The 13760-nt window shown below is 44.7% G+C and overlaps 1 protein-coding gene across 1 annotated transcript in view; it reads left to right on the top strand.

The window, feature by feature from the left end:
• Positions 1-9219: 9219 nt before the first annotated feature.
• LOC138262380 (uncharacterized) overlaps positions 9220-13760 on the top strand; it is a 54287-nt gene continuing 49746 nt past the window's right edge. Inside the window, exons 1-2 of the mRNA XM_069212279.1 lie at positions 9220-9509; positions 10662-10870. Coding sequence (XP_069068380.1) covers positions 9393-9509; positions 10662-10870 — 326 coding nt within the window. The 5' untranslated portion in view covers positions 9220-9392. The remainder of the gene's footprint in view (positions 9510-10661; positions 10871-13760) is intronic.

Raw genomic sequence — 13760 nt, 5'->3', positions numbered from 1 at the left:
ACTTTTGCCAGTTATTGTGACAGTTCACCTCTCTGTTATCCCTCACCCCTAGGCTTACACACCTTTGTACCAACAATAGTGACATTGGTGACAATCACTCTGTCAAAAACAAAATCTACAGACTTTCACATAAGGTGGGTGCCAGCATCAAGGAGGAGGTCTCCAAGATGCTAGAGCTGGAAGTGATTGAGCACTTCAGTGGTCCCAGGTCCAGCCCAGTGTTGCTGGTTCCAAAAGCTGCCACTTGAGACACCAGGTCAGAACTCAGTCCAGTCTCAAAAAGTGATGCTTACCCTTTACCCTGAGCTGATGAGCTCATTGATCAGTTGGGGCCTACCCAGTTCCTGAGTACTTTTGACAACTTCAGAGTACTGGAGGATTGCCCTATTTGAGAGGGCTAAAGAGAGGTTGGCATTTTCCACAACAGAGGGTCAAGGTAATACCTTTGGCCTAAAAAACATCAATGCCACCTTCCGGAGGCAGGTAAACCAGGTCTTGGCTGGAATGGAGGCCTTCAGCAATGCTTACATGGATGGCATAGCTGTCTTTAGTAGCAGCTTAGAGGACCACCTGTTTCACCTGCAAAAAGTGCTTCAGGCTCTGCAACAGTCAGGCCTGACTATCAAGGCCAGTAAGTGCCAGATAGGGCAGGGGTCAGTAGTATACTTGGGACACCTGGTGGGCGGGGATAAGGTACAGTCTTTGCAGGCCTAGTTTAAAACAATCCTGGCCTAGGAGCCCGGCAAAACGCAGACAAAAGTGACAGCCTTCCTGGGCCTCACTGCTTACTTCAGGAGGTTTGTCAAGAAGTATGGCATAATTTTTGCCCCCTTGACTGAGCTGACTTTAGAAAAGCAGACAAGGAAGGTTATCTGGACAGAGGTCTGTCAGAAAGCCATTGACTCCTTCAAACAGGCCATGTGTCTAGCCCCTGTTTTTAAGGCCTCTGACATTTCCCAAGAACCTGTTTTGCAAACTGATGCCTCAGAGCATGGCATAGGGGCTGTATTGTTGGAGGTAATGGAAGAGGGTCTAGACCAACATGTAGGCTTCATTAGCAGGAAGTTACTTCCCAGGGATCAGAGGTGGAGTGCTATGAAGAGAGAAGCCTTTGCTCTGGTATGGGTGCTTGAGTAGCTGAGATTATACCTGTTTAGGACTCACTTCCAGGTTCAGATAGACCAAGTGCCCCCAGATGGGTGATGGAGAGGAGGAGTGAGAATCCCAAATTGTTGAGGTGGTCCATCTCCCTACAGACAATGGACTATACAGTGGGTCACCATCGTAGCCCAATGCTAAGGGACTCACCAAGTTTTTCCACCTCAGTGATGAGAACTCCTAGGAGGTTGGATAGTTCTCCTCACTTTGAGCTGGGGGTGACATGTATTAGACCTTTCAGCCGTAGGGTGGTGTTTCCCAAAACTTTTTGTGTTGACCCTCCTATCGTTTGCTGATCTTGCTTTTGCTTACCTTATGATTCTGCACAGTTTATCACTGCTAACCAGTATTAAAGTGCTTGTGCTCTCTCTTCAAAACAGGGTGGAATTGGGTTATACCTGAACGGCAAATGTAATTTATTTGTAAGTCCCTAGTAGTGTGGTATCACATGTGCCCTGGACTTGTAAATGAAATGCTACTAACGAGTGAGCAGCAATTATTGTGCAACACTCTTAAGTATCCCTTCTAAACATGTCTCAGGCCTACCATTGCAGCCTGTGTGAAATTTTAAATTACCATATCGACCTGGCCAAATAAACCTTTTGCCAGGCTCAAACCTTCCGTTTTTAATACACAAAAGTCACTCCTAAGGGGCCACTGAAAACCCCATAGGGCAGCGTGCAGTGTATTTAAAAAGTTAGGTGTTGCCAGGAAGGGCCACTCTGAGTTAAAAAGGGGGAGGAGCTGCCACCTACCACACTCACACATCACAAGAACCCTGTCTTATTTGATACTAGTCCATTGTAACCCCAGACAATCTGGAGCCTGAGCAGGGAGGCAGGAAATTCCAAACACCTCTGGGAGGAGGAATCCTCTGGGAGCGTCTCCCACTTCAAAGTGGCACCAGGATTCAATAGTAGAACTCAGGCACCAACTCTTCAGAACACTTTTGCACCTGGGGACTGTGCCATGAAGAAGGAATGCTGTGCTGCTCAAGCCACTCTGCTGCCCTGCTGTGCTGACCTACTGCCCTTTTTCCTGGATAAAAAAAAAACTGGACTAGCATCTCTGAACCAAGGACCCAGAGTGAATCCAAGGACTAGTTGGCTGGCCTCCTGCTCAGTGGGTCTAACTGGGTCCCTGTAGCTGGTCTGTGCTCCATTGCTGTTGGCCTGAATTTGTGACTGTGTCCCAGTCTAGCATGACCAGATAGCTTTGTGCTTTATGGCACTATTTTCACTTAAATCCTCAAAATTGCCTATCTCTGGATCTACTGATTGGATTTTTGTTGCTTCCACCCTAAATTATGTATTCAATTTTACTCTATTTTTCTAATTTGGTGTGGGATTTTTCTTGTGCTGTGTTTCACTTTGTTACTGTTTGTGCTGCATATATACTTTACACAATGCTTCTAAGTTAAGCCTGACTTCTCTGTGCAAAGCTATCAGGGGGGTGCAGGTCAATTTGGGGTTTGCATGTGACTTCACCCTGACGTGCATTGTGGTTGCTGCTTGAGTAGGGGGTCACCCCCTTCAACCTGTAACTCAATTTCTTACATGCACAGCTATTCCAGGAGAACTAAATCATTCAGGCTCCTGTTCCTTTACTCTGTCATGCTGAGAAATGTATAGATAGTAGACAAGCTATGCCTACTCAGGACACTGGGAATAGTTTGAATTTAGGATGAATTTTCTGTACTCTTCTGGGTAGTCAGTGTTCATGAGGCACTGATTAGGTGATTGGGTTTAGGCTTCTAATCAATGAATAGCAACATCAATATCCAATTTCTCTGATCCCACTAGAAGAACCCTGGCACCATAGCCACATTATCTCAGTGGGGATACATTTCTAGTAAAGGTTTCTGACTGAAGGCAAAGTAACTTTTTCCAGAGCAAAGGGAAAAACTTGAATCCTTCTTTTCAAGTTCCTGTGCCATCAGGTTCCAACTTTTCATTATCAGAAAAATTCACACCAGCTTCCTCTTTAACATTAAAAAAAACACTTAGCAACACCCATGTGATCAGCAGGATGGATTGGTGTACAGATGAATACCCTCATACCAGAATCCTTTATTCACTCCACTGTCTCTGCTTTCAAATTCAAACTAATCGACACCAGAAAGATCTGTTCCCTCCTTCCTCCAACCCCTCTTTGTGTGTGTGCTAAAGAATGGAGCAAATGTAAACAGAGAAAAAAATGAGGAGCAAATAAGCAGGAAGACATAGCATTTTGATGCATTCCCAGGTTTAGTAGTCCTAGTAAATTTAAGAATGCGGCAACATTTATGAGTGAATGCGTGGGAACCCCCATGCTCCACCCATTGAGGGCCTTCCTAGGGCAGAATAATGCAAAGGAATGACTTGAGCTCCCTTGTGTACTCCAGATTTATTAAGCCATGTAAGCCACCTATGGTGGCTTGCATGGAGTGATGCAGCGGAATTTCTGCCGCACGACTGGCACAGCATCAATCCCTCTAGCAGGAAGTCGGGCTGCGTCGTTCCGGCTCGGCGATGCGTCGATCTGGTAGGCTGTGGTCGATGTTCTGGTCGCAACGTTGCCGGTGCGTCAATCTCCGCTCAGGGAGCTGGGCTGCATCGTTCCGGTTTGGTGTTGCGTTGATTTACTCACTGCTGGTCACGCTGTGCATTGATTCCGGCAGGCTGTGTGTTGATTTTCGCCTCACAAGGAGTTTCTTTACAGAGATGAAGTCTTTTTGGCCCTGAGACTTCAGGAAACAGGAGGCAAGCTAAATCCAAGCTCTTGGAGAGCACTTATCAGCAGAGCCAGAGGCCAGCAAAGCAGCAGGACAACAGCAAGGCAGCAGTCCTTTATATCAGAGTAGTCCAGGTGAGTCCTTTGGGCGGCCAGGCAGCTTCTCTTGACAGGTTGCAGGTTCTAGTTCAGAGTGTCTGTCCCAAGAAGTGCCTACGTTGGTAGGGTCAGGGACCAAGTTTATATCCGCAAAAGTGCTCTTGAAGTGGGGGATACTTCAAAGAGTGGTTTTGAAGTGCACAAGATCCCCTTTCAGTACAACCCTGTCTGCCAGGGTCTCAGTAGGGGGTTAGGCAGTCCATTGTGTGAGGGCAGGCCACTGTCCTTTGAAATGTAAGTGTCAGGCCCTCCAGCCATCCAGCCCAGGAAGACCCATTCAGTATGCAGATGTGTGCAGGTGTAGCTGAGCATCCTGTGTTTGTGGTAGTCTGGGTGAAATGCACAAGGGAGCTGTCAACCAGTCCAGCCCAGACGTGGAATTGAGACAGGCTGTAAGGCACCGAAGGATTTAAGTGCAGAGAAATGCTCACTTTCATAAAGTAGCATTTCTAAAATAGTAATATAAAATCCAACCTCACCAGTCAGCAGGATTTAGTATTACTATTCTGGCAATACTAAATATGACCTGTTTACCCCTTTCTGATCAGAATCCACCACTCAAACAGTTTACGAGGGAAGCCCTAATGTTAGCTTATGAAAGGGGCCGTCCTCACAGCAGTGGAAAACAAATTTAGGAGTTTTCCACTACCAGTACCTATGAAACTCACATGTATACGTCCTTCCTTTTACCTACACAGCACCCTGCCCTTTGGGTTACCTAGGTCCTATCTTAGGGGTGACTTATATGAAGAAAAAGGGGATTTTAATGCTTGGCAAGTACTTTTAAATGCCATGTCAAAGTGGCAGTGAAACTGCACATACAAGCCTTGAAATGGCAGGCCTCAGACATGGTTAAGGGGCTGCGTATGTGGATGGCACAATCAGTCCTGCAGGCCCACTAGTAGCATTTAATTTACAGGCCCTGGGTATAGGGATACCACTGAACAAAAGACTTACAGGTAGATTAAATATGCCAATTAGGTATAAACCACTGTCACCATGTTTTAAGGGGCAGAGCATATGCACTTTAGCACTGGTTAGCAGTGATAAAGTGCGCAGAGTCCTAAAACTAGCACAAACAGTGTCAAAAAGTGGAGGGAGGAAGACAAAAAGTTGGGGTGACCATCCTAAGGCTATCAGGTCGAACAAGTTGCTTCTAATTCCATCAAATATTCCTCGGAGTAGATTAATATCAGTAAAATAAAATCTGAAACAAAGTGAATTGTGTGCTGTAGCCTTTCTCCATAATATACTCCTTCTTACAATTGCTGAGGAATCATTTTCCCTAGTCACATCCCCAAACCCAATTCTCTGCTGTTTATGCCCTTTTTTCCTGGGTATCTCTCCTGCAAAACATATGCTCTTGGCTGTCGGCGTGGTAACTTGTAGCATGATGGTGAAAATGAGGAACTGGCAGCTGCACAGACATCTGTTAAAAAGTTTTAGGGTGTCAATGTCACTTCAATGTCCCGTAAAAGTGAGGATTGGCCAACTCAATTGACTAAATTAGGCACTAAAAAGTGTTCTTGTGATGTAGATATAATCATTTCCTTGACCCAAAGGACTACATTTTTACTATTTCATCATGAAATTGCTACTGATTTTATATATTAAGCCACCCTTGCACCATGTATTGTTTGCTCCAATTGTGTATGAAAATATGTTGTTGATTATCTTTCTACGTTTTATAATGTATGCTAGTTCGATAAAACGTGTGAATGTGTAAACAATGATGTAGAAGCAATGAGGTTGGGCTGAAAAGACTTTCCAACCATCTCTGGTGATATCCTTCCTGTTAAATCCCTGCATTGCCATCCTGCAAAGGCTTCAGTAGCCATGAGTTGGTTAGGACCATTGGTCAAAGTGGGTGGGATCTTAGGGGTACAGTCATGGATGTCAATTCACCACAATGCCAGGGCTAGTGGAAGTGACATCACACACCCTTTAACCTTAAATATATCACTGGCAGTGACATCATATGACCTTTGACCCATGAGGTGATGTCTCATGACCTTAACCATGATGACACTTGCCCTGAGGGGTAGGGAGTGAAGCGAGTGAGCCCAATTTTTTCGAGGAAGTGTTTGAGGGATGTTTCTCCTCCCAAGAAAATGCTAAAAAATGAGCCAAATAGCTCATTGTAAAGCAGAATGTTAACAAAATTGTACAAATAAGATAGCCCTTCAAAGTGCACTCATTCTTTCATGGTGACCCAGGCCAATGAAACCCGATGCTCTCCATGAGTAGGCTACATATTTCCTAAAATGAGCTGGATGTGCCCTCATATGTCAAAATTATTTTCAGGGACTGCAGTTTGTCATGAGTGCCCCCTATAAGCCTGGGTGCCTCCTAAGGTGAAAAATTACATACGATATGCCAGTTTCAGAATTTTGTCATTAGTGCCATTAATATAGCATAGACTGCCCTTATGTCAAACGTTATCTCTAGTATGTTTGGGGCCACAGTTTGTCATTTGTCCTATTGTCCTTTAAAGCATAGTTCCATTGTTATCCTACCTTATGCAAATAATTACCTCCAACACACCAGTGCCAGCATTTTTCCATGGGTGCCCCATGCCAAGAATTTCCTCCAGTATGTCCACGCCAGACTTTTTCCACACATGCCTCTAATCCAAGAAGTACCATCGGTATGCCAACAACAGCATTTTGTCAGCAGCAGTTTGTTCCCATAAGCCAAGTATCACCTCTAGTATGCAATTGCCAATATTAAATCACAGGTGTCTGTCATGATAAGACTGGTACTCTTCAAAAGCCAAGAGCTACCTTCATTTTATCAGGGCTAACTACAAACTCGTAAGCATACAAAGACAGTCTAAATCCCACTCACATTCATTCACTCACTCCCTTTCTCAGTAGATAACATTCACTTTTACTCTAACTCATTAACGCTTAGTCTGACTCACACTTTCTCATACTCTCGCTCTTATGCTCACTCACTCATTCTCAGTCCTTCTTTTTCTCGCGGCTACACCACTCAGTGTTATTCAGTCACTCGTTCTCATTCTCTCACAATCTCTAACACTACTCACAATCATCCTCATTCATTCTCACTTATTCTCACTCACTTCCAGTAATTCCGTCGCTCATTCCCTCATTTACTCTCACTCTATCACATTCAATTTCTGATACAGTGTCACTCATTCTCACTAACTGCCTATCACTCACTCTCACACACACAGACACATCACACATGTAGACACTCTCTCTTAAACAAATACTCTCTCATCTGCGCACAAGCTCAAAGCAAATTTAAAAGCATTTTCTTTTACAAACCACAGCTGTCAGAGAACACATGATGCTCCATTTAAATTAAACTAATAATGACTAATATATAATTAATTTTTATTATAATAAAAATGGGCAGGGAACAAGGAGGGTGGGGCCCAAATGCACAACAATCTGAGACACCCCTTTCTTGTTGGCATTGATTTTGCCATCGTTGAGGCCAGGGGTTGGGAAAGCAGTGCCAGCGGTCACAAGGGGAATCCAGTGGGATTACTGCTGTGACCCCTGGTGACCCCATCATCAAGTTGTGCATTCCTCCTCCTTGCAGGTCTTTCTATCTCATTTGTTTCTTCGTTACACATCTCTCACACGTATCCTCCTCTTTCTCTTTGTCTCACTCTGTCCAAGCTCTCTTACACCAGTCTCTCTTTATCACTTCTCTTGTACCTGTTTACTACTATCCCTCTCAGTCTCATTCTCACCTGCCTTTCATCTATCTCTCGTTTTCTCAGGTGCCTCTTTTTCACCTTTGTCTCTGATGTCTCTTTTGAGGCTGTCTCGTTATCACCTCTTTCTCACAGCTGTCCCACCCCCTATTTCTGTCTCACTTAACTGTCTTTCTCATCTGAATGCCTGGCACATCTGTCACCTGACTTCCTCTCTCTGGCGGACTGCAGTCTCCTTTGAGCATCTCTCTGTCTTCATTACCTCTCTTACCTGTCTCTCCCACCTATGTCTTCCAAGATCTATCTCCTCATCTATCTCAAATCTTTAGTTTTCCCTTTCACTCTCTCATCCTCTCGCTCTTACACTCACACATAAATCTTTACCTAACTGTGTCCACCTGTGTCTGATGTATCTTCTTCCCTTACTCTGATTTCTCTACTTTCCCTGGTCGCCTCTCGTTTGTACATCATTTCTTTCTCCATTGAAAATGCCCAGGGACAGCCACACCTACGTAGCTGCGCCTTTTTGCCTAGCGCGATCAAGCAGCAACAATGAATACTTATGTTGCAAGTTTATTTTCTGTTTGAGGACACGGTTCTGGCTATAGCAAAACACTGCAAATGTAGCTCAGGGTCGAGTCTCCAGAATATGAATGAAGGCAACTTTGTTTCTTTTCAGGGCTTTTAGGGCAGCCTAACTTCCTTTTCGCTGCAAGCTAAGGTGAGTTTAAAAAGGACCTGAGGGCCATAGTGTGTCTTGCAATCCAAGCATCTTTTTACCAACCGTTAAGGTCAGGGGTTGCAGGCTTACTGCAAGGGTCGAAAGGGGGAAAGCCAGGGGTTGCAATTGTGACCCCTGGCAAACCCTAACTGACGTTGATGCGCGCTATGTGCCCATACTTTTTTAATATAAGAAAAACATTTCCCCTGCTTTTTGTGAAAAAGCAACCGAAAAAAGGTACCGAATATTTAGTTTTTTTAGCTACGCCTTTGACCCCCATATACACATACTCATTAATCCTAGACCCATTTGCACGCAGCATCACAGTTCCCATACTTTTTAAATGCACTTTGACCACTGGGTACCACATCAGCAAATTGGTGTATTACAATGGCTCATACATGGTCAACTGGGGTCAATGGAAGAGGTCCCTTGAAGTGAGACAGAAGTGCAGTGAAGTTATTAAGTTGGAGCTTACGCTGCTGGTGAAGGAGAATGTAAAGGGTAGTGAATCTTTCCAGCTTTCATTCTGCATTGTACCGTCAAGGATTCTGGTGATTGATTTTTGACAGTGATATGCTATCTCTTCATCAGCTTGATAGGCTAATAAACCATACTAATCTTGTGTGCTTGTCTACTTCATCCTGCATCACCTCCTTCAAAAACCGCAAACACTTTGGAAAGTGTACATCACATTCACATTTGTGCAGGTTGAGAACCTTGTCAAAATAGATTAGTCGTCCATTCGTCCTTCAGTTCTCTATATAATCTAGACAAGTACCACTAAAAAATGGGACTGCAAGACATTCCTTACCCACCTAATCTTATTTTAAAGGCATGTTTCTCTGCTTTTCTTAGACTGAAGCACTGGACCTCCTATCACCGCAGCAGCTGGCTGAATTCACTGTGAGAGATGGTCTCTACAATCTGACCACAACACTGGAAATCCTTATGCGCCTGGACCACTTTAATTACGCAGGAGTGCGGAAATATATGGTTTACTTAAATGTGTACGCACAGCAGTTACTTCCTTCTCCCAGACCCCGCAGATCCTTCTACACTTCACAAGTAGGTGCTTTAAAGTTTTTTGCATGCTATTCAATCCCGCTTCCTATAGTGTGATGGCAATAATTATCTGTATGTTTAAGCTTCTTGAACAACAAACTTTGCAAATGGCCTTTAAATGTTGGACAGTAGATGGCAAGCAAACTCAGCACACTCTTCTAACCTCACAACAGGGAGGCCTACAAGGCAAGATGAGAGATGTATAGTCAATTGAACAATCCTAGCTAAGGTGCAACAGACAAGTCTACATAAAGATCAAGGGACCCAGGAATAAAGTCGACTAGAGAAAGGAGCAATTCAAGGTCATGTACAATGCTGGAAGCGGTGACATGAGAAGAATTCTATTGCCAAACAGAGGCGAGAGTATATGGAAAGGTTCTTATAGCTTTTTAGTCACCTTTTGTACTGCAGGGGTGAGTGTGCAAGCCTGTTGTGTGGAAGAATGTTATTCCAGATTCCCTGTGCATGGTTGAGAAGTATGACATGATGATGTATTCACAGAGGTAATGTGGATGAGGAGAAGCATATCCTTGTTTTTCACAATATTGAGGTCAATAACATCACCCTTTAGATATATCAGCTCTGCAATATTAACTGCCAACATATCATCATGGTGACCATATGTACACAGGTATAGATTCTTAAGTCCATATCTGATTACCTTGGAAATAATTTGATAGCCAATATTGTGGAGTTGATATAAGTGCAGATGACAGACTACCTTCAATACTGTGACTCCATACCTACTATTCCCACAGTGGCAGGGGTCGGAAGTGTGATAGTAAAGTGCACATCATTTCCATCCACATACATGGTCTTGACAATGATCAGAACATTATTCTATCCAGACGAGAGACCTAATAATGTGTGGCATGAGGAATAGTGCAAGCTAATAGTGGAAGACTGGGGAGGCATAGACATTTGAGCAGCAACTTATAAACGTGACCCTATAATGTGTCATATAATTCTCCTTCAGAGCCATTGGAACAGATCAATGCCTTTTCTGACCACGATTCAGCCTACCAAAGGAATTGCAAACCTTGTGTAAACTGATAGATAGGAACGACAGCAAACACATTGGCTTAGCCAGCCTACACTGTTTGTTGAATTGCATGTTGATCTGTTGATGAATATGTTTTGTATTTGCATCTATAGGCCAGCCTGATTGCCCTGCCTGATGCTTCAGTTCGCGATGCCATTTTAAGCATAGTGTGGGCCAAGATTGCGCCATACTTCTACTTCTTCTCACCAGACATGTGGAAAGAATGGTTCCAGACTCTCTTGCCCTTGGTGATACAAGGCATAAACGAGACACAGATTTCTGAGCTGAGAACAGATGCCACCTGCGCATCCTACCATGAAATGTGAGTAGTTTTGTCGTTTCCTCAATTCTTGTCATTGCAAAGAGAAACCCACAACAATTTCCTGCAACTGAGATAAGGGTTAATGAAATGTGATCTAAACAATGGGAGATGTACTTTGGTGGCTTTTTCAGTCCCTCTTTAAGGGCAATCTAATCCAGGTCCATCTTCTATTCAGTGACTGTACAGTGTGCATCTTCTCTTCATTCAATGGCAATGTACTAGAGGGTTATTTTTGTTCAGTGTTATGTACCACAGATGAACCTTTCCTTCAGTGGCATGCTACAGTAGTTCTCCTTATGAAATAGCATGCAGCCTAGTGCTTTTCAACTAAATGGTAGTCTAGGAGTACTAATAGCCATCACATGTAGGTCCCTTTTAATTTCAAAGGACATGTACAGTATTGTAGTTCATTGTAAGAAAGTGGATTATTATTTGGGGTGGTCAGTCACCCACCTCAAAGAATAATAACACCATAGTACATGGGATTCTGCATTCCTGGTATAAAATCCTGTCTCTACATTCTCTTACAATGGCCAACCTGACATGGGAACATTAACCGTCTCTAACCCAGCTGTCTTAAAACAGCTGGGTTTGAGAAAACACTGTCCTGCAGCGCTCTTGTGAGCGCTGAAAAAGGCCGCCCCACCAATCCCGACGCTGCTTTCATGCTGGTTACCAGCATGAAAGCAGCATCAGGATTGGTTAGTGGTGTTTCCTGGTCCCCCTCATTGGAGCTTCTAGGAGCAGGACACCGTGAGGAAGACGACTGCAGGTAAGTGACGTTCTTTTCTTTTTCTTTTTTATTAATATTACTGTGCCCCCCCCCCCCCGCCGTAAACATAAGCCAGCCACCACTGCCTTGAGTAGATTTTCTGCACCATCTTAACAGGATGCTAAATAAGGAGTAAGCCAGTGTCACCTTGTTTAAAGGTAGAGCACAGCCACTTTACTCCTGTTTTGCAGGGGTAAAATGCACAGGGTTCTAAATCTAGCAAAATAGTTAGAAAGAAACTGTGCAAAAGATAAACATCCTGCTGTCATTCAAAATATGTCCCTTGTAGCCCCCCTTTAAATTCAATGGACATGTACAGAATTGTTGCTCAATCAATATATAATATATATTTTGTGTAGGCCTCCATTAAAGTAAACAGACATGTATAGTACTTTCGGTAATTGAAGTGTAAAATGGTTATTTACAAACTCGTCCAATGAATTGTAACAGTTTTGCCACTTTAACCATTTTACACTGTTTACAGTCCAATTCAGATATGCATTACATACTAACTTCTGTACTTGTGATGTGTTCTGTGATCAGTTGACTACCAAACAGTGAATATATGAAGCGGATGTCTTTCAACGGTCACCACTAGGTAGTTATAGTTAGGACCATCTTTCCATAGAAAAAGCGTTTTTTGACTTACCTATACCTTTGTCACTGTTTGACGAATCTTAATGAAATTTTCCCAAAAAATCCCCCAGTGATTCTTGTTGCGCACGGAAAGTTTCAATGTGATCTGTCAAGTGGGGGCTGAGTGGGGGTGGGGGGGGGGAGCAAATAAGTTGTATTACCCATGTTAATTCCCCCAGGACCTTTGAACAAGGCTACAGCCCAAACCACTAGATGGAATTACACCAAATTTGGCAGAAGGCTAGCTTTCGGTACCCGGATTACGTTTCCAATTATTTAGTGTAAATTTGTTCAGTAGTTTTTGAGAAAATTGAGGAAATCCAAATGTGTATATCTCCGGCCACGAAGCCTTGGCGAATAATGAAGAGCATGTGCAGGAAAATGCACAGCTCTGATTGGCTGCCAACACTTCAACCAGAAAGTGTTGGCAAGCATCTTCGGTCTTGGCTTCAGACGAGTCCCTCCAAAAAAAGTATTAGGAAGCTCTGGTGTTGGGGTCCCAGAAAGACCCCGCCAGGGCAATTCAGCATGTTATTTTTTTGCTTTGAATTTGCAAAATTTGCAAATTTGCAGCAACAAATGAATTGTGCTTGTTTTTTTAAAGCCCCCGGGTGGACCAGGTTCTAGGGGCATGTGATAAATAAGGAGGAGGGCACATAGGGACCCCCCCTAGACTTTGTACAGCCCTGGGGACCCCCACCTGCCAAGGCATTTCTATAATGGTATACAGGGGGCTGTGCGGCCCCCGACACAGCCCCGGGGACCACCACCTCCCCAGGGCAAACAGTAATTGTATGCGGGGTGCCACGTGCCCCCCCCCACAGCCTCAGGCCCCCGCCTTCCCCCGCAACCCGGCGATCATCACCTCCCTGGGGCAAACTAGTAATTGTATGCGGGAGGGGCCTGCAGCCCCGGGGACCACCACCACCTCCCTGGGGCAGTAAATAAAATGAGGTGTGATGGGGGCAAACAGTAACCCCGCAGCCTGGGGACCTCCTTCTTCCCAGGTCAGTAAATAAAATGACTTCTGGGGGGTCCTGGTTCTCCCCGCAGCCTGGGGACCAATACCTCACCGGGCAAACTAGTAATTGTATTCAGGGAGGCCGTGTGGCCCCAGCAGCCCCTGGGACCACCACCTCCCAGGTGCTATTCTTTAGAGGGAGAGCTATGCTGCCCCCCTCATGGAGCCAGTGATGGCACTGGGGACCGCCACCCCCATAGACGGCTCCTGCTATGTCCCGGGGTGCTCACTCCCAGGACATAACTTTACAGCTGCCACCAAGTCACAGCAAACACTCTGCTCCCTCAAATAGCTCTTCCTCGCTGCGAGCAGAGGTTTCCTCTGTCTCCCTGCAGCTCCCTCTCTGTGACAGCAATGCTGGCTCCTGCTGGAGGTGGAGAGCCAGCTGGGACTGTGGTGGACTGTGGGGACCTTCAGTCCATGGGGGTACCCAGGTCCCATGGCTGGGACCCAGGGGATGG

The sequence above is a fragment of the Pleurodeles waltl genome, chromosome 10 (genome assembly GCF_031143425.1).
Source record: "Pleurodeles waltl isolate 20211129_DDA chromosome 10, aPleWal1.hap1.20221129, whole genome shotgun sequence".
In the NCBI taxonomy this organism is placed as follows: Eukaryota; Metazoa; Chordata; class Amphibia; order Caudata; family Salamandridae; genus Pleurodeles; species Pleurodeles waltl.
Note: the sequence above shows the minus strand (reverse complement) of the source record. Positions and strands in the feature narration are given on the sequence as shown.